General features: G+C 35.6%; 1 protein-coding gene across 1 annotated transcript in view; it reads left to right on the forward strand.

Moving 5' to 3' along the window:
• Positions 1-708: 708 nt before the first annotated feature.
• The window catches only part of LOC121374365 (transient-receptor-potential-like protein), a 52,091-nt gene continuing 29,336 nt past the window's right edge, over positions 709-23,463 (forward strand). The window contains exon 1 of the mRNA XM_041501468.1: positions 709-1,653. Within this exon, the coding sequence (XP_041357402.1) occupies positions 715-1,653 (939 nt within the window). The 5' untranslated portion in view covers positions 709-714. The remainder of the gene's footprint in view (positions 1,654-23,463) is intronic.

The following is a 23,463-nucleotide window of genomic DNA, read 5'->3' on the forward strand; positions in this document are numbered from 1 at the left end:
TTGGTGTGATGGGGGCATAAGGGAAGCTTTTTCTCTGGCTCCCCATCACTCGTTCAAGGAGAGGTTTGTTTTTTTAGCTTACCTTAGCATGTGAATTTTGTTTAATAGTACTTTAAAAGGATTAAATATTGATGTGCAATGGTAATAATGGTAATGGAACTCCATCATCTAAGTTAGGGGAGCAATTCATCATTCCACTCAGTTATTTTTCATGGCAAGGTCTGTGACTATCTCAGGCTTTCAGTGAGATATATTTATTCTGTGGAACATATTGACAGTTCTTGACACTCATTTTGGAAGATGGAAAAAGAGAAAAACAATCACAGGTACTGAATACAAATATAAATTTGTTTTTTTAACGACACCACTAGAGCACACTGATTTATTAATCATTGGCTATTGGATGTAAAATTTCTAATGCAGCAAGGGATCTTTTATATGCATTTTCCCTCAGACAGGAAAGCACATACCACAGTCTTTGACCAGTTATGGTGTACTGGTTGGAACGAGAAAACCCCCAATCATTTGAATGGATCCACCAAGGTGATTTGATCCTGCGATGCAAGCACCTCAAGTGACTGAATACAAGATACATGTTCCTCCACTTCACTCACTGAATGTTATAATTCGAACTGTGTTTTCATTATTTATGTTTTTCAGGTTTCCATTCACACCACCCACGTGCAGTGAGCACTCCACAGAGGTCCAAGGAACATGGTGTATCACAGAAGCAGTGGGAAGCGGAACAGTTCACATAGCTCGGCCAGGACCATAGACATCCCTCTCCAGACGATCAAACACGGCAACAAGATGGACCCTCAGGAGAGACAGTTCCTCGATGCAGCTGAGAAGGGTGACAAACTGACGATGATCCGCTGTCTGCATGGTCCCACACCCGTCAACGTGAACTGCACTGACATGATGGGGCGCACCGCCATCCAGATCGCCGTTGACAACGAAAACACGGAGATTGTCGAGCTGCTGCTGGAGCAGGACAGCGTGAAGATCGGGGATGCACTCCTCTATGCTATCCAGGAAGGCGTGTACCGGATAGTGGAGATGCTGATCGAACACCCGACCATATCGCGTGACATGCTCGGCTCCGACTGGAGCAAGGCGTTCCGGGTTGGGGAGGAGAGCTACGACTACTCGCCGGACATCTCCCCCGTCATCTTCGCCGCCCACTGCAACCAGTTCGAGATCCTCCAGCTCCTGCTGCTGCATGGGGCCATCATCAACCGGCCGCACCAGCTGTCGTGCTCCTGCAAGCGCTGCCAGATCCAGGTGCACGCAGACAGTCTGCGGCACTCCCTGCTGCGCATCAACACGTACAAGGCTCTGGCCAGCCCCGCGTGGATTTCCATCACGAGCCCCGACCCAGTGCTGACGGCATTCAAGCTGTCGTGGGAGCTGCAGAAGCTGGCGCTGCGTGAGAACGAGTTCAAGGATTCGTACAACGAGCTGAGTCAGCAGTGCAAGAAGTACGCCTGTGACCTCCTCGACCAGTGCCGCAGCAGCGAGGAGGTGATCGCCATCCTCAACAAGGTCTCCGAGAGCGACAGTGACGATGACGACGAGGAGGAGGAGGAGTTTGATAAAGACAAGCTGCATCTGTCCAGGCTCAAGCTGGCCCTCAAGTACGAACAGAAACAGGTTGGTCATGTTAACTGTATAATATCTTAATCTAATATGGTGTTAACACTGAAATATGTTTCATAATCAACTGGCTTATAAGTAATATGGTGTTAACACTGAAACATGGTCCATAATCAACTGGCTTATAGGAATATGTATAATATCTTAATTTACAGTTAGTTAGTTTAGTTAGGTTTTTTTGTTTAACAACACTACTAGAGCACATTGATTTATCAGTCATTGGCTATTGGATGTCAACCATTTGGTAATTTGACATATAGTCTTAAAGAGGAAACCTGTTGAGTTTGTTCATTATTAGCAAGGGATCTTTTATATGCACCATCCCATAGCCAGGATAGCACATACCAATGGCCTTTGATATACCAGGCATGGTGCACTGGCTAGAGTGAGAAATAGCCCAATAGGCCCACTGATGGAGACCGATCCTAGACCGCTAAATTTAAAGAGACATACAACAGATCTAGACTGTTGCAAACAATGTTTGTGCGATAAACCATCCAACAATAGCTAGTTAACATGCAATTTTCACCTAAAGTTCTCTGCATACGTCAAAAGTATTATTGCAGCTGACGACCTCACTAAAGTTCTATGTCGCTAATATGTCACTTATTGGGATTTCTCTAAATTTTAAGATTGCTAATATTTTATGATTTACAGTATTTAGGTTTTTCATTTTATACCAAGGATATGACATAACCCAAACCATCACCCCCCAAACCCCCCCCCCCCCACCAATCTTTAAGGACTGACAACCAGAACTTGTTATATCCAAAGTGAAAGTTTTCAGAAGAATAAGTTTTTTTTATCTAAGGTCAAACAGTCATATTCCGCACCCTTGTTTTGGCTTTCATACACAATAAATATAATATATCTTACTGTAATTTCACTTCAAATCCATATTTCATAAAGAGTACAATTTTTTTATTGGAAATTAAATAATAATTCATTGGAAAAATAATGTCATTAAAATTCAAAATTAGCTACCCTGGTATATTATTACAATGCTTTGTCACCTTGATCTCTGTAAAAAATTATTCCAAGTTCTGTATTGAGCAGACAATGCCGTTTGCAGGTCGGTATGTTTTTATTTTTCATAGTTTTTGACAAAATATTAAGTTGAAGTTTTAAAAGATGAAAGAACTAAAAAGTACCTTTCATCAGATATATCATATAAAAAACCCAAATTGCATATGTTATATTTATTGTGTATGAAGCCAAAACAAAGAGTGACTGTTGTCGATCTTAGTGAAGGTAGGGTTAAGCTACAAAAAAAAAGGTCTTTTTAATTTGAAAAGGCCCTTTTTGTCTATTATTACAAGTCAGATGATTATGGAACATGTTTCAGTGTTAACACCATATTAGTTACAAGCCATTTGATTATATGGAACATGTTTCAGTGTTAACACCATATTAGTTATAAGCCAGTTGATTATCGAACATGTTTCGGTGTTAACACCATATTAGTTATATAAAGCCAGTTGATTGTGGAACATGTTTCAGTGTTAACACCATATTAGTTATAAACCAGTTGATTATGGAACATGTTTTGGTGTTAACACCATATTAGTTATAAGCCAGTTGATTATGGAACATGTTTCAGTGTTAATACCATATTAGTTATAAGCCAGTTGATTGTGGAACATGTTTCGGTGTTAACACCATATTAGTTACAAGCCATTTGATTATATGGAACATGTTTCAGTGTTAACACCATATTAGTTACAAGCCATTTGATTATATGGAACATGTTTCAGTGTTAACACCATATTAGTTATAAGCCAGTTGATTATCGAACATGTTTCGGTGTTAACACCATATTAGTTATATAAAGCCAGTTGATTGTGGAACATGTTTCAGTGTTAACACCATATTAGTTACAAGCCATTTGATTATATGGAACATGTTTCAGTGTTAACACCATATTAGTTATAAGCCAGTTGATTATCGAACATGTTTCGGTGTTAACACCATATTAGTTATATAAAGCCAGTTGATTGTGGAACATGTTTCAGTGTTAACACCATATTAGTTATAAACCAGTTGATTATGGAACATGTTTTGGTGTTAACACCATATTAGTTATAAGCCAGTTGATTATGGAACATGTTTCAGTGTTAATACCATATTAGTTATAAGCCAGTTGATCGTGGAACATGTTTCGGTGTTAACACCATATTAGTTATAAGCCAGTTGATTGTGGAACATGTTTCAATGTTAACACCATATTAGTTATAAGCCAGTTGATTGTGGAACATGTTTCGGTGTTAACGCCATATTAGTTCTAAGGCAGTTGATTTTGGAACATGTTTCGGTGTTAACACCATATTAGTTATAAGCCAGTTGATTGTGGAACATGTTTCGGTGTTAACACCATATTAGTTATAAGCCAGTTGATTGTGGAACATGTTTCAGTGTTAACACCATATTAGTTATATAAACCAGATGATTATGGAACATGTTTCAGTGTTAACACCATATTAGATATATAAACCAGATGATTATGGAACATGTTTCAGTGTTAACACCATATTAGTTATATAAACCAGATGATTATGGAACATGTTTCAGTGTTAACACCATATTAGTTATAAACCAGTTGATTATGGAACATGTTTTGGTGTCAACACCATATTAGTTATATAAAGCCAGTTGATTATGGAACATGTTTCAGTGTTAACACCAGATTAGTTATAAGCCGGTTGATTATGGAACATGTTTCGGTGTTAACACCATATTAGTTATAAGCCAGTTGATTATGGAACATGTTTCGGTGTTAACACCATATTAGTTATAAACCAGATGATTATGGAACATGTTTCGGTGTTAACACCATATTAGTTATAAGCCAGTTGATCATGGAACATGTTTCCGTGTTAACACCATATTAGTTATAAACCAGATGATTATGGAACATGTTTCAGTGTTAACACCATATTAGTTATAGGCCAGTTGATTATGGAATATGTTTCAGTGTTAACACAATATTAGTTATATAAAGCCAGTTGATTATGGAACATGTTTCAGTGTTAACACCAGATTAGTATAAGCCGGTTGATTATGGAACATGTTTCGGTGTTAACACCATATTAGTTATAAGCCAGTTGATTATGGAACATGTTTCAGTGTTAACACCATGTTAGTTATATAAGCCAGTTGATTCTGGAACATGTTTCAGTGTTAACACCATATTAGTTATATAAAGCCAGTTGATTATGGAACATGTTTCAGTGTTAACACCATATTAGTTATATAAAGCCAGTTGATTATGGAACATGTTTCAGTGTTAACACCATATTAGTTATATAAACCAGATAATTCTGGAACATGTTTCAGTGTTAACACCATATTATTTACAAGCCATTTGATTATGGAACATGTTTCAGTGTTAACACCATATTAGTTATAAACCAGTTGATTATGGAACATGTTTTGGTGTTAACACCATATTAGTTATAAGCCAGTTGATTATGGAACATGTTTCAGTGTTAACACCATATTAGTTATAAGCCAGTTGATTGTGGAACATGTTTCAGTGTTAACACCATATTAGTTATAAGCCAGTTGATTATGGAACATGTTTCAGTGTTAACACCATGTTAGTTATATAAGCCAGATGATTATGGAACATGTTTCAGTGTTAACACCATGTTAGTTATATAAGCCAGTTGATTATGGAACATGTTTCAGTGTTAACACCATATGACATGTTTCAGTAGTTAACACCATATTAGTTATATAAAGCCAGTTGATTATGGAACATGTTTCAGTGTTAACACCATATTAGTTATAAACCAGTTGATTATGGAACATGTTTTGGTGTTAACACCATGTTAGTTATAAGCCAGTTGATTATGGAACATGTTTCAGTGTTAACACCATATTAGTTATAAGCCAGTTGATTGTGGAACATGTTTCAGTGTTAACACCATATTAGTTATATAAACCAGATGATTATGGAACATGTTTCAGTGTTAACACCATATTAGTTATATAAACCAGATGATTATGGAACATGTTTCAGTGTTAACACCATATTAGTTATAAACCAGTTGATTATGGAACATGTTTCAGTGTTAACACCATATTAGTTATAAACCAGATGATTATGGAACATGTTTCAGTGTTAACGCCATATTAGTTATAGGCCAGTTGATTATGGAATATGTTTCAGTGTTAACACAATATTAGTTATATAAAGCCAGTTGATTATGGAACATGTTTCAGTGTTAACACCAGATTAGTTATAAAGCCGGTTGATTATGGAACATGTTTCGGTGTTAACACCATATTAGTTATAAGCCAGTTGATTATGGAACATGTTTCAGTGTTAACACCATGTTAGTTATATAAGCCAGATGATTATGGAACATGTTTCAGTGTTAACACCATGTTAGTTATATAAGCCAGTTGATTCTGGAACATGTTTCAGTGTTAACACCATATTAGTTATATAAAGCCAGTTGATTCTGGAACATGTTTCAGTGTTAACACCATATTAGTTATATAAACCAAATAATTCTGGAACATGTTTCAGTGTTAACACCATATTATTTACAAGCCATTGATTATGGAACATGTTTCAGTGTTAACACCATATTAGTTATATAAACCAGATGATTATGGAACATGTTTCAGTGTTAACACCATATTAGTTATATAAGCCAGTTGATTGTGGAACATGTTTTAGTGTTATAATATTACTTGGTTTATTTAATGCAAGTTTTCAAGTATTTTTGTATGTATTATGTATCATTAGCCTATGACTACCAGAAATGATGAAAAGGAGGGCTGATGTGTGTAAACTATTTGCTACAAAATCCTTTGGATATGATAGCACATGCCATGACCTTCGATAAATTGGTCATAACAATTTGAGTGCAGGACATGTTTCAGTGTATTTAGCATATTGAGAGCAAGTCAGGTAACCAGTCTGAAAGATTTTAGTTTTTACTAAATCCGCCATTTTATCATTATTCTTATATTTAACTCAACAGAAGATCTTCTACAATGGAACTAAAAATGTTTTTAAAAAATAACTTTTATATATATATCACTTTATCCTTGAGGCAAAGTGTGAACAAAACTATTGATTTTAAACTAATGATCAGTAAGTAAGATGGATTATTATTTCTAAAACTCGTCCACTGCTTCTCGGATTGAAAAATCCATAAAACATGATTCAAAATGACATTCTTAGTAACATAATCATCGGCTACGTGGTATCATTGCTCCTGGTGTTTCCATTATGTGTCTCCATGTGGTAACTATCATATTATTAACATTTGGCACAATACACTATATTAACAGTAAACATAAAGAAAACTCCAAGTAAGTATCACCTTGGAAACAGATTTTGAATAATATTAATTTGGCTCTGCTATAGAAATGCAAAGGCAAATAAAAATATAATGATTGGATCAATATTTTTTAGTAAAATGATAGGGAAACTAGCAAACTAATCATGTTCGTGATACAGTAAGTATAAAAATAGTTACATGGGTGGGTAAGGTGTAAGGTACAAGAACACAAAGTATTTTTAATTAAAGGAATATAAAGTTCTGTGAGATGTCTCGTTCTAAAGTTTTATTTGTGATATTTTCTTATATTGACTGGGAAAAGCACTCAGAATATTTTGAAGCAAAGTAAAAATTTTGTGAGATTTTTTTTTAACATTTTGTTTGAGTGATTTTCTTTATATTTATTGGGTGAAGATTTGATTCCAGGAATTGCAAAGCATTGATTGAAAATGTCTTTTTCACACATCACATGTTGATGTAAGACACGCATTTGACAAAACAACATAAAATGGTCCAGACTATTTGTTATATACAAATTTTCATGTCATGTTTGTCAATGGTTGCTAAGAATGGCTACTGAATCAGTAAAATGTGAAATAATTCATAGGAGAGGTTATTGTTGTTGGGGTTTTTGGAGGTTTTTTTAGTCTTTTTATTGTTGAAATCCTAGAGTCTTTCTCTGTGGGCACAGTATGCTTGGTTATACAGGACAGCAAATATCTCAGCTTTTGGAACCAGTGGGAATGGTAAACATCCAACAGGTTTTACCTAGAGTGATCAGTCGTACGTATGACCCATCATGGCTCAAGTAAACAATCTATCGTATGTCACCCTGTAAATCATGAATACAACCCGATAACATTAAAGTCAGTTTATTTTACTTGTGTGTAACAACATTTCTATTTTTATTGTTAGGAATCAGAGGTATTAATCATATGTAATGCTACATAATATTCACAGCATGTTTTATAATTATTACAGACATTTACATGTGTCAACTAGTGGAGGAGGGCGGGACGTAGCTCACTGGTCAAGTGCTCACCTGATGCACGGTCAATCTCATTCTAATTATTACACACATTTACATGTGTCAACTAGTGGAGGAGGGCGGGACGTAGCTCACTGGTCAAGTGCTCACCTGATGCACGGTCAATCTCATTCTAATTATTACAGACATTTACATGTGTCAACTAGTGGAGGAGGGCGGGACGTAGCTCACTGGTCAAGTGCTCACCTGATGCACGGTCAATCTCATTCTAATTATTACAGACATTTACATGTGTCAACTAGCGGAGGAGGGCGGGACGTAGCTCACTGGTCAAGTGCTCACCTGATGCACGGTCAATCTCATTCTAATTATTACAGACATTTACATGTGGCCTCAGACCACAATTAATTTCGCTATATGTTTCTATATAGCCTTAGTGGCTATAACATTTTTATTAATATCAGCAGGCCCGTGAAGTTTTGTATGTACCTTTGCCTGCATGGGGGACACATACCCTGAAAAGGACAACCCCTGTTGTCCAGCTCTTTCTCCCAGCATATTGGTTTAAACAGACACACCCTCTAAACCAGGCCGGAGTACACCCATTTTACACAAAAAGCACTACTTTTGCATGGGCCGGAATTACCACAAACAAGTCTTCAATGTCAACAAGTTACGCATGTTTACAAACTACATGCTATCCCCTGTCACTTCAGTCAAACAGTTGCCACTTCATAGCTGTCTGCCATGAAATAATCACAGTCAAACAGCAGACTACTTGCGCGGTCAAACTTCCGGATTTTCGACAACCAAATGGGAAGATAACTGTAATCTGAGGCCTATCAGTCCATTTTTTCCCCTAAAAACTGGCCCACACTAATGCATTCCAATGATATACATATTAAAGCAATGCTCGGTAAGTATCGGTATGTCACCTTTAAACTGAGAGTATACAGAGGCTGTGTTAAAACACCTACCACAGTGCCTTGCCATGGCCAATTTTAGCAATGGAAACTTGAGGGACACCAACTTCAAAATGTAATAACTTTATCAAATTTTGGAATTTCTTCATACAATGAGCAGCTATTTTTTCTTCTACATATGTTCTATCTGCACAGTGTTGTCTTGGAAAGATTTTGAAATATTTAAAGAAAAAAAAATCAATCATTAGATTTTACTTCATTTTTAATTAAATATTAAACTTAAATTTAAATTTTTGAAAAACAAAAAAATCTAAAACTGTAAAATTTTGCATTTTAGATATGATAAGTGGAGGCTTAGTAAAGATATGGTGACTGAATTCATGATACATTATTAGAAATGTGTCAGAGGGATGGTGAAAGTCACAAAATTGGGGCCATTTGCAACAAATGTTTACACACTAATTTCAGGGAAAATTAGACATGATAGGCCTCATATTCAATTTTGACCTGCTGTATTTACTTAATCTACTTCATTTACTGTATTAGACATGTAGCCACTTTGTAAAAGGCAAAACAGTCCATATAAATGCATATTAATATGAATATGCCCTACAGATATTACATAGGTATACACCATAATATTTTTTTTGTTGACGACAACTTTGAAAATGAAGATTTTGTTACAAAATGCTGATATAAATCCTACCAAGAGGTACTTGCACCATATTTTTCAGTTTCCAGTGATAACTGTTAACAAGTGTAGTCATGTGCCAGTGTCTGGGATACCTCAGTGTAGTATTTCTTGATTGGAAGGATGTTTGTAGTAATGACCACTGAATATGCATTATGGATTATTCTGCCATATGTATTACAAGCCAAATGTTAACATTTTTGGCACATTTTCTGCAATAAACTTGACAAGTATACCAGCATCTGATTACTGAACACAATAAATACATTCAGACAGCATAGAATATTAGCCTATTAGATTTTCTAAGGATAAAAGACCATTTTTGAAAAATGACTGAAGTGTGTAATTTACATAAATGTAGGTGAAATGTATTATTAGAGTACTTAATCTTGTTAAAAACTGTATACTAGTTATTTAAAGTGTTTAATTACATTTAGTAGTGATATATTCATTATATTTAGATCTTCTGTCCAATTGCAATAATTGAGAAACTCATTAAAATTCAATATGTAAAAAAAATTAAAATCTCAATATTGACTAACAAAATCCAACTTTTGCTCTTTTTTACCAAATTATTAGCTCAAAACTGTTAAAAAAAATATTGCAACAAACTGTAGTGACATCAGAGGTCATTTTATGCTATTTTGGAGGATACTGAAATTTAAAAGTTGAAAATTTTAATTTTAATTTTTAATAAATTCAAAAAAAATGTTTTTTAATTTAATAAAATATTTAGAAAATAAATAAATTAGTTTTCATATTCCTTGTGGTATGCACAATCAGTCTGTGTAATTTCACCTCTCTGGTTATAATACTTTCATCAGAATCAAGCATTTAACCGGTGTAATGTGTGAACTATATCAGGCCTCAGACCACAATTAATTTCGCTATATGTTTCTATATAGCCTTAGTGGCTATAACATTTTTATTAATATCAGCAGGCCCGTGAAGTTTTGTATGTACCTTTGCCTGCATGGGGGACACATACCCTGAAAAGGACAACCCCTGTTGTCCAGCTCTTTCTCCCAGCATATTGGTTTAAACAGACACACCCTCTAAACCAGGCCGGAGTACACCCATTTTACACAAAAAGCACTACTTTTGCATGGGCCGGAATTACCACAAACAAGTCTTCAATGTCAACAAGTTACACATGTTTACAAACTACATGCTATCCCCTGTCACTTCAGTCAAACAGTTGCCACTTCATAGCTGTCTGCCATGAAATAATCACAGTCAAACAGCAGACTACTTGCGCGGTCAAACTTCCGGATTTTCGACAACCAAATGGGAAGATAACTGTAATCTGAGGCCATGTGTCAACTAGCGGAGGAGGGTGGGACGTAGCTCACTGGTCAAGTGCTCACCTGATGCACGGTCAATCTCATTCTAATTATTACAGACATTTACATGTGTCAACTAGCGGAGGAGGGTGGGACGTAGCTCACTGGTCAAGTGCTCACCTGATGCACGGTCAATATCATTCTAATTATTACAGACATTTACATGTGTCAACTAGTGGAGGAGGGTTGGACGTAGCTCACTGGTCAAGTGCTCACCTGATGCACGGTCAATATCATTCTAATTATTACAGACATTTACATGTGTCAACTAGCGGAGGAGGGTGGGACGTAGCTCACTGGTCAAGTGCTCACCTGATGCACGGTCAATCTCATTCTAATTATTACAGACATTTACATGTGTCAACTAGCGGAGGAGGGTGGGACGTAGCTCACTGGTCAAGTGCTCACCTGATGCACGGTCAATCTCATTCTAATTATTACAGACATTTACATGTGTCAACTAGCGGAGGAGGGTGGGACGTAGCTCACTGGTCAAGTGCTCACCTGATGCACGGTCAATCTCATTCTAATTATTACAGACATTTACATGTGTCAACTAGTGGAGGAGGGTTGGACGTAGCTCACTGGTCAAGTGCTCACCTGATGCACGGTCAATATCATTCTAATTATTACAGACATTTACATGTGTCAACTAGCGGAGGAGGGCGGGACGTAGCTCACTGGTCAAGTGCTCACCTGATGCACGGTCAATCTCATTCCAACCAATGCACCACAACTTGTATATCACAGGTTGTGGTATGTGCTACCCAGTTTGTGTGATGGTGCTTATAAAATATCCTTTGCTACTAATTAATGTGAAAATGTAGCGAGTTTCCTCTAAGACTATGTCAAAATTACCAAATGTTTGACATCCAATAGCCGATGATTAATAAATCAATGTGCTCTAGTGGTGTCGTTAAACAAAACAAACTTTAACTTTCAACTAGTGTATGGGAGTGGGGGCAGGATGTAGCTCAGTGGTAGATCACTTGCTTCAGGTGCAATGGGTTGTAGAATCGATAACCCTTGATGGACTTGGGGTTTTCCCATTCCAACCAGTGCCATATGATTGATACATTAAAGGTAGAGGTATGTAAGTTCCTGTCTTTGTGCATATAAACGATTCTTTACTGCTTTAGTGGTACAAGTAGCCTAAGTGCCAGCAGCAGATTTCTTCTTTCTTTCTTTCTATCTAAAGTTTGTTTTGTTTAACAACACCACTAGAGCATATTGATTTATTAATCATGAGCTATTGAATGTCAAACATTTAGTATTTTTGACTTATAATCTTAGACAGAAAACCGGCTACATTTTTCCATTAGTAGCAAAAGATCTTTTCCTACAGCCAGAATAGCACATACCATTGCCTTTGCTATACCAGTCGTAGTGCACTGTCAGGAACATGTAATAGACCGATGAGCCACCAACGTGGATCAATCCTAGACCAACCATGCATGAAAAGAGTACTTTACCACTGGGCTATGTGAAGCCCCTGTCTCTGTATGAAGCAACTGTTGAAATCACTTTGTTAGGAACCAACACTAACATCATGTTAGAAAGAAATGACTATTTTCTTAATGCCACCTCAGCACATGTTAGTAACATGTGCTGAGGTGGCATTAAGAAAATAGTCATTTCTTTTCACTGATATCATTTACATTAGTGTGTGAAACTGGGTTTGATTAAACCATAAGAAAATAACGCTATTTCATCATTATAATTCACTTTTATTAACCTGATAAAGGCTACTTTCCGATCTCTACGCTTTAATCAGAAACTCCAGCTATTATCAAAAGTGGGTCACACTAAAAGTAGGATTGCATGCTCTTACAATAAGCAGCCATTAGTTGTTAAATAAGCAGCCATTAGTTGTTAAATAAGCAGCCATTAGTTGTTAAATAAGCAGCCATTAGTTGTTAAATAAGCAGCCATTAGTTGTTAAATAAGCAGCCATTAGTTGTTAAATAAGCAGCCATTAGTTGTTAAATAAGCAGCCATTAGTTGTTAAATTGCAAAAGTAGTTTTCATCCTATTTTCATGCCAGAACCATTTACTCGTTTATGAAGTTGTGAACAGCCCATTACAGCTGTGACACTGTAATTGAAATGGTTGAGTGCACGGAGTGAAGACTATAAGGTGAATATGTTCATTGATCACGTCAGGTGCCTAATAAAGTTTATTTTGTTTAATGACACCACTAGAGCACAGTGATTTATTAATCATTGTCTATTGGATGTCAAACATTTGGTAATTTTTACATTAATGGCCGAATTTACAAAGCTTTATTTTGATTATATGTGTGTAACTACATGTACATACATTTACAAAGCTTGATTTTTATTATATGTGTGTAACCACATGCACATACATTTACAAAGCTTGATTTTGATTATATGTGTGTAACCACATGTACATACATTTACAAAGCTTAAACACCTGCGTTTAAGAAAAACAGGCTTTGTCAATTTGGCCCATAGTCTTAGAGAGGAAACCTGCTGAATTTTTATATCAGTAGCAAGGGATCTTTTAGGATAGCACATACCACGGCCTTTGATATACCAGTCATGGCACACTGACTGAAACAAGAAATAGCCCAATTGGCCCACTGATGGAATCAATCCCAGACCAACTGCACATCAATCGAGTCCTTTTACCACTGGGATAAGTCCCACCCTCAGGTGCCTAATAAATGACTAAACTCGCACAACTTTACAATCTCGCAGTGCAATACAGAAATACTTGTTAAGACGATGTGGTGTTGCTGAAGAAAGCTTTGTGGATTAGACCCGTGAACAATACATTTGTCAGCTCTCCGGTGAAGGGGTATTTATATTTAAATTTTAAATTTATAATAAAATCATTTTTCATATTATAGGAGCAGTGGGTTTAATTAAATCTGAAAATAACAACATGATACTTTACTTCTTTCATTGGTTAATTCAGTAATAGTTTTCAGACAGTGGATCAGTATGATATACTACTAGTACGAAGCACTTAATTATAATTAAACGTTATCGGATGACATCCACATGATTAGAAAGTCAGAAAGGACTTACACTATTTTATTTTCAGTCTTATCTGTTATAGATGGATGGTTGGATGGATGGATGGATGGATGGATGGATGGATGGTTGGTTGGTTGGATGGATGGATGGATGGATGGATGGATGGATGGAGAAAAAGACTGGCAGAAACAGAAATGGAGAAAGAAATATGGATGGATAGTTGGATGGATTGATGGATCAATAGATGGATGGGTGTGTGGGTTTTGGGTGGGTAGGTTTTTCGCTTGGGTGGGTATGGGTGGGTGTGTTTTTAAGGTGGATGGATAGATGTATGGATGAATTAATGGAGACAAAGACTGGCAGAGACCGAAAGATGGAGAGAAAATTATACATATATACACAAAAAGTGTTTAACTTAGTGCTTAAAGGCATACTGTCACAGATTTAAGGACCTTATTTATCTAAATATGGATAATAAATAAAAATTACAGTAATTGTTGGAAACCAAATTTTGCTATCACATCACCTTAACTGAACCATGATGGAGTGAAATACATTTCATCCCTCTTGGCAATTTTAGTTTTTGAATTATTTTTACAAAATGTCATTAATAAATGGAGTATGGTGGTTATGAAGATGGTTGAATAAAGTAAATTTAGGGACAAATCAAATTATATTTGTTCAGGTAATACTTTGGTAGACTATTAAATAGGTCAGTGGTCTGTGACAATATGCCTTTAATACTGACATTTGAAAAAAATATTAGTAAACAGACCCGTCAGTTTGACGTGCGCCTGTGGGCCTACATCGAACAATACCGTGTAGTCATACTGTAGTGCAGCGAATACACAAACACATTCATACTGAATGGAATCAATATTTTCTTTTCAAATATTTCATTAAGTATTACTGTTATTATCTTCACGATTACTAACAAAGCGTAAAAGCTAATTTCTCTTTCCCAGCTTCCGATGGTGTGTTTGTAAAACTGTCTTTAATGTACTTACATTTAGTGAAACCTGCTAAATGTGGCACCTTGTATTACAGCCTCTTGTTTACAAAGGGCACTTAGACTTGTCTCTTACACTTGTAAAACAGGTACTTTATATTAAGGCCACCTATTTATAATAACCATGTATGTGTACTGCTCAAAACGACCACGCTTAGACTAGCACATTCCATGATTGGCTTTTATTGACTGGTTCCACTGTGTGTGCTACGATTTCCATCAATAGTGTTATGGGTACCATATATAGCAAATAAGTCTTTTAGTTGCTCATCGCTAATGATATTGGCAGCTACTTAGTTTTAAGTGAGCTGGTTTCCATGGATACATGAATAGATAAAACTTGTACAATGGGCCAGTTATGTTCTCCATGTCTAAATATGTCTTTGATTTCTCATAAAAAATAACATGTCAGTCTTTCTTGATGTTAATCTTCAAGTCACGTCAGATACGGTGTGGTTGTACAACTTAATCACTACTACCTTTTAGTGACATCCCTACAGTGTGCAGTTGTACAACTTAATCACTACTACCTTTTAGTGACATCCCTAGAGTGTGCGGTTGTACAACTTAATCACTACCACCTTTTAGTGACATCCCTACAGTGTGCGGTTGTACAACTTAATCACTACCACCTTTTAGTGACATCCCTAGAGTGTGCGGTTGTACAACTTAATCACTACCACCTTTTAGTGACATCCCTACAGTGTGCGGTTGTACAACTTAATCACTACCACCTTTTAGTGACATCCCTAGAGTGTGCGGTTGTACAACTTAATCACTACCACCTTTTAGTGACATCCCTAGAGTGTGCGGTTGTACAACTTAATCACTACCACCTTTTAGTGACATCCCTAGAGTGTGCGGTTGTACAACTTGATCACTACTACCTTTTAGTGACATCCCTACAGTGTGCGGTTGTACAAATTGATCACTACTACCTTTTAATGACATCCCTACAGTGTGCGGTTGTACAAATTGATCACTACTACCTTTTAGTGACATCCCTACAGTGTGCGGTTGTACAAATTGATCACTACTACCTTTTAGTGACATCCCTACAGTGTGCGGTTGTACAAATTGATCACTACTACCTTTTAGTGACATCCCTACAGTGTGCGGTTGTACAAATTGATCACTACCACCTTTTAGTGACATCCCTACAGTGTGCGGTTGTACAAATTAATCACTACCACCTTTTAGTGACATCCCTACAGTGTGCAGTTGTACAACTTAATCACTACTACCTTTTAGTGACATCTCTAGTGTGCAGTTGTACAAATTAATCACTACTACCTTTTAGTGACATCCCTACAGTGTGTAGTTGTACAAATTAATCACTACTACCTTTTAGTGACATCCCTACAGCGTGCAGTTGTACAAATTAATCACTACTACCTTTTAGTGACATCCCTAGAGTGTGCAGTTGTACAAATTAATCACTACCACCTTTTAGTGACATCCTTACAGTGTGCAGTTGTACAAATTGATCACTACCACCTTTTAGTGACATCTCTAGTGTGCAGTTGTACAAATTGATCACTACTACCTTTTAGTGACATCCCTACAGTGTGCAGTTGTACACAATAATCACTACTACCTTTGAGTGACATCTCTACAGTGTGCAGTTGTACACAATAATCACTACTACCTTTGAGTGACATCTCTACAGTGTGCAGTTGTACACAATAATCACTACTACCTTTTAGTGACATCCCTACAGTGTGCAGTTGTACACAATAATCACTACTACCTTTGAGTGACATCTCTATAGTGTGCAGTTGTACAAATTAATCACTACTACCTTTTAGTGACATCTCTAGTGTGCAGTTGTACACATTAATCACTACTAGTTTTGGTGACATCTCTATAGTGTGCAGTTGTACACAATAATAACTACTACCTCTGAGTGACATCTCTACAGTGTGCAGTTGTACACAATAATCACTACTACCTTTGAGTGACATCTCTACAGTGTGCAGTTGTACACAATAATCACTACTACCTTTGAGTGACATCTCTACAGTGTGCAGTTGTACACAATAATCACTACTACCTTTGAGTGACATCTCTACAGTGTGCAGTTGTACACAATAATCACTACTACCTTTGAGTGACATCTCTACAGTGTGCAGTTGTACACAATAATCACTACTACCTTTGAGTGACATCTCTACAGTGTGCAGTTGTACACAATAATCACTACTACCTTTGAGTGACATCTCTACAGTGTGCAGTTGTACACAATAATCACTACTACCTTTGAGTGACATCTCTACAGTGTGCAGTTGTACACAATAATCACTACTACCTTTGAGTGACATCTCTACAGTGTGCAGTTGTACACAATAATCACTACTACCTTTGAGTGACATCTCTACAGTGTGCAGTTGTACACAATAATCACTACTACCTTTGAGTGACATCTCTACAGTGTGCAGTTGTACACAATAATCACTACTACCTTTGAGTGACATCTCTACAGTGTGCAGTTGTACACAATAATCACTACTACCTTTTAGTGACATCTCTATAGTGTGCAGTTGTACAAATTAATAAGTCTATCTACATGTATACAATATACATTTCAGTTTAGCAAGTCTATTTACTTGTATACAATATATGCAGTAGAATCTTGTTGGGTCAAACTTGGAAGAGTCAAATACAAGGCAATGCTCGAACCAAAAACGATTTTCGAGTTACACTTACACATTGTTTACTGAATGGTTAGGTCAAACTACCCAATGTGTTGAACACTTTCTCGAGCACCGATGGGGTTCAAGCCTATAGGATTCAACTGTATTTCAGTTCAGCAATTCTATTTACATGTATACAATAAATATTTCAGTTCAGCAGGTCTATCTACATGTATACAAAATATATTTCAGTTCAGCAGTTATATCTACATGTATATAATATATATTATATTATATTGTATACATGTAGATCAACTTGATGAACTTTTATAGAGTTCACTACAAGTCCTTGTAAATAAATAAATGAATGAATGTTTAACGACACCCCAGCACACAAAAAAGCCTTACACCAGTCTAGTGAGCCCTACAACATGCTATTGATACAACACCAAAATAAGGAAGTGTTATATCATAAATCTTCTATAGCATTGCCATTGATTTATGCTACTGATACAACACCAAAATAAGGAAGTGTTATATCATAAATCTGTTTCATTGCCATTGATTTATGCTATTGATACAACACCAAAATAAGGAAGTGTTATATCATAAATCTTCTATAGCATTGCCATTGATTTATGCTATTGATACAACGCCAAAATAAGGAAGTGTTATATCATAAATCTGTTTCATTGCCATTGATTTATGCTATTGATACAACGCCAAAATAAGGAAGTGTTATATCATAAATCTGTTTCATTGCCATTGATTTATGCTATTGATACAACACCAAAATAAGGAAGTGTTATATCATAAATCTTCTATAGCATTGCCATTGATTTATGCTACTGATACAACACCAAAATAAGGAAGTGTTATATCATAAATCTGTTTCATTGCCATTGATTTATGCTATTGATACAACACCAAAATAAGGAAGTGTTATATCATAAATCTTCTATAGCATTGCCATTGATTTATGCTACTGATACAACACCAAAATAAGGAAGTGTTATATCATAAATCTGTTTCATTGCCATTGATTTATGCTTTTGATACATCACCAAAATAAGGAAGTCTTAAATCATAAATATTATATAGCATTGTCATTGATTTATGCTATTGATACATCACCAAAATAAGGAAGTGTTATATTGTAAATCTTCTATAGCATTGCCATTGATTTATGCTACTGTATAGTATAATGATTCTTTCATTTTGTTTTGGTGTACATGAGATGAGAGTATCATTTCAACTCAGTATACAGCTATACATTTATGCCCGACTTTCAATCAAAACTTTTCTGTGACTTAAAGAAATAAAACCGTACAGTGACTAACTGGAAGAAACAATAGCTATTTCCTAGGGGTTTTGTTCATCTGTTAGTTACTGCCATTTTAAAAAGTGCATGACTCATTATACAGGATCTAGCTCAGTCAGTAGAGTACTCGCCTGAGGTGCTTTGGCCACAGGTTCAAACCTCCTCAGGGGATCCATTCTCTGACACTGTTTTTTTTTCTCCCTAATGCCCTACGACTGGTATATCACTATTATAAGAGGCCATGGTATGTGCTGTTTTGTCTGTGGGTAGAGTGCATATAAAAGATTCCTCATTTCAAATGGAAAATTGTAGCAGATTACTTTTGGTCAAATGTTTGACATCTGATAGCTGATGATTAAAAAATCAATGTGCTCTAGTGGTGTTGTTAAACATACATGTGTGTGTGTGTATGTATATATATATATATATATATATATATATATATATATATATATATATAATTATATGTATGTATATAATATGTATGTGTATGTGTATGTATATGTATATGTGTATGTGTATGTGTATATATATATATATAATTATATGTATGTATATAATATGTATGTATATGTGTATGTATATGTGTATGTATATGTATATGTGTATGTGTATGTGTATGTGTATGTGTATGTGTATATGTATATTAATTACTAATTTGCCATCAGACATATTATAATTCGATATCGGACATTTTTGAACATGAATGCTAGGAAAGTTAGAGATTCCAGTGTGATGTTTTTGAGTACCAGACTCCCAGTCTCACCTACAAATTAAGTATTAAACCATGTTGAACTTTATGCTTAAAGAGTTGTAGTTTAAAATCTGCTGTGGTTTTGTTCAACAAACATTCCTTTCCTTTCTGTTTCTCACACTTAAACCATGTGTCACTATTACCATGTTTTAGTATATATAATGTGTATTGATTAAATAAACGGTCATGTGCAAGTGCTAAATTAGAAAGTGTACCTAGTAGCTAGTCAAGGCTGTTTAGTGTGAAGAGATTTTACCAATACTGCCACATGCTAAAGCAAAATGGAAAGCAAACTGTTGAGTCTGAAGACGAATATTGATTGTGAAATTATAGGACAGATGGAACTTTCTGCCCTTTTTAAGTGCACGTTGTGGTGCTGTTGCTAATGTCAAACACAGGTTTATCAGTTGGTGAGAACTAAAACAAATTTAAGATAGTCACCGTGGTTTTATGGGGGAGAGGGGGGAATGGAAAAAAGAAGAAAAAAAAAGAAACATCTTTTGTGTAAAGCTGCATTGTTGTACTTCAGGTCCAGAGACTGGCCTTTGTAGTGTCTAAGCCATCGGACACAAGGCTGGTAGGTACTGGGTTCACAGCCCGGTACCAGCTCCCACCCAGAGCGAGTTTTAACGACTCAGTGGATAGGTGTAAGACCACGACACTGACCTCTCTCACTAACCACTAACCCACTGTCCTGGGCAGACAGACCAGATAGCTGAGATGTGTATCCAGAACAGTGTGCTTGAACCTTAATTGGATATAAGCACAAAAAAGGGTTGAGATTAATGAATGAATTCAGGTCCAGAGGACTGTGTAAGGTCTATACACCAGCCTTTCTCTTACTGAATATTCATCACTGTTCTAAACAACCAACCCAGATTGATGAAGTGTGTGCTCAGGACAACATGCTTGAACTTTATTTGAATATAAGCATGGAAATCAAATTTGGAAATTAAATTTAGGTGTTACATATATGAAGGCTTTCCAGTTATATACTTACATGCTTGAAGCTTTTTTGAATATCAGCATGGAAGTCAAATTTGGAAATTAAATTTAGGTGTTACATATATGAAGGTTTTCCAGTTATATACTTACATGCTTGAAGCTTTTTTGAATATCAGCATGGAAGTCAAATTTGGAAATTAAATTTAGGTGTTACATATATGAAGGCTTTCCAGTTATATACTTACATGCTTGAAGCTTTTTTGAATATCAGCATGGAAGTCAAATTTGGAAATTAAATTTAGGTGTTACATATATGAAGGCTTTCCAGTTATATACTTCATCTCTTAATACATTTAGCCCTGCTGTAGACATAATTAGCTGGTGTGTAATGGCACTCCATCCCTCTGGGACTATGAAGCACTTACAGTATTAGCTTCAGACAAATCACTAAATCTGCTGAAGTACAGTGTGAAATATATCGTATAATGTGTGAGAGGTGGACACCGGTTCTAGGTGTGGCTCTGATTAAAGTAATATTCACTGTATGAAATACAATATAGCACAGCATTAACTAAATTGGTTGTAGCCAGTGCTTCAAGGTGCCAGACGTCCAGGTGTGTGATAATATTTGAGTATTCAAGAAAACAAGACAAGTCATGTTTTAAAGCTTATAATACAGGGTCTTGGATATGTCAGCCATGTTCCTGATCTGTGATACATGTAAAAGGAGAAAAGCGGTCAGCAAAAAGCCCAGTATTGAGTCAATTGTTGGAATTTCACCAACTACTTGTAGATTACTGGCTCTGTGATTGTACATATTCTGTATTATAACGTCATGATTTTAGATCTAACAATCCAATTATAGTAAGTCTTCATGGAATAATTTTTTCTGCCCTCATTTTCCACTTGTTTTTTTTATTATTGTTTTTTTTTAAATAATTTTTTCTTGTTTTTTTTTCTTCTTGTTTTAATGAAAAGGGATTTAAATTTGTAAATTTCATTTCTTTGTACAGAAAATTTACTTTGTTTTGACCATCACCACCAAAACAAAATGATCTTTGTAGAATTTGGATGTTTCATAATATAAGTCTTTCACTTATAATAAAAATAATATAATAAAGGAAAAATGGCTTTGGGTTATGGTAACTTTTATTCTTAACAGTATGTCAGGAAGAATTTGTTCAAATTCGGCTAGACATACTGCTGAAATCAATAATCAGTGTTGGAATAACATCACGTCAAACATTATGTTGGATTTGATCATCTTTAAAATCATCCTTCACTTGAGTTGGTGCTCCTGTCATGGGCGGAGTAGCCGGCCAAGGCCGGCTCTTGTGCCCACGACAGGCGTGCGCTACAACAGCTTGTTCTGAATGTGCACGTAAAACCCTATGACCTGAATTGACCTGACCTGAGTTGGCGCATAGGATCAAAATTTTGTTTTGTTTAACAACACCACTAAAACACATTGGTTTTTTAATCATGGATGTCAAACAACGTAATTTTAATATAGTTTTTGACATAAAGAGGAAACTCACTACATTTTTCCATTAGTATCAAAGGATCTTTTATATGCACTATCTGACAGACAGGATTGCACATACCAATTCCCTTGATATACCAGTCGTGTTGCACTGGCTGGAACAAGCTCATATGATCACTTCTCCTGGGCGCATTAACCTGTTTTAATGAGTTCTTAATGACTGGTACATTAAAGGAGATGACATATCAACAACTGTCGTACATATATGTTCTATCGCCTCTGTGGGATAATATACTGTAAATCAAAAAATGTTAGCAAGCATAAAAGATGAGCAAATTTAGCAAGGCTATGGTATTATACAAAACACCAATATTTCATCATACTAATAATAAAGACACAAATATTTATTACCTGTACGTGCATTAAGTAACAGCACACAGTATACTAAGAAGTGACAAAAATAACACCTGTACTGATACTCATAACACAAACAACATCAATTTCCATGATAAACAATAATATCTCACTATTGTCACACCCAGTGTATTAAGGTTTACCAAACAATGACATATTAGTCTTTTATGTAGGTAGTTTATCAGTGTTTATGACTTTTCATAACATTTATTGAAAAATAAAATATCATGAAATATAAGCCGATCATAATAGTATAGAGGAATTACCACTTGTGTGTTAAAAATTTGGTGCATAGTTTTTTCTGCTAAATCTGACTGTTGGAGTCCGCATTGTTAATAAAACTGTGGTGCTTTTGGGGATTGGGTTTTTTTTCTTTGGGTGTGTGGGTGGGGGTGGGTGTTAAATGTTTAATATGCTAAAGTTTTATGTTACTGATATCTCACTGATTTGAATTTGGACCCAGCCAAATCAAATTAAACTCCATGAATTTACTAACAAGATGAAACAAGGCTATTTGGTATAGTGCTATACAACCAAGGTCAGTTATGTGATTTTCATTCATTCATTCATTCATTCATTCATTCATTTATTCCATTTATCCATATATCCATCAGTTAATTCATTCATCCATTTATCATTCACTCATTTATTCATTCATACATCCATTCAAATAATTCATTTATTAATCCATTCATTCATCCATTCATTCATTCATTCATTTTGTTTATTGATTCATCAATTCATTAATTTTAATTTATTTTCAAGCTATATGTCACTTAAAATTCAAGCACATTGTAATGAGAGTACACTTCTGTAATGATTAGTTATAGTAAGTAAGAGAAAACAGTCTGTGTAGTGTCCTTATAACACATTATAACGAGAGTACACCTCTGTAATGATTAGTTATAGTAAGTAAGAGTACACCTCTGTAATGATTAGTTGTAGTAAGTAAGAGAAAACAGTCTGTGTAGTGTCCTTATAACACATTGTAACGAGAGTAC

The sequence above is a fragment of the Gigantopelta aegis genome, chromosome 6 (assembly GCF_016097555.1).
Source record: "Gigantopelta aegis isolate Gae_Host chromosome 6, Gae_host_genome, whole genome shotgun sequence".
Classification (NCBI taxonomy): domain Eukaryota; kingdom Metazoa; phylum Mollusca; class Gastropoda; order Neomphalida; family Peltospiridae; genus Gigantopelta; species Gigantopelta aegis.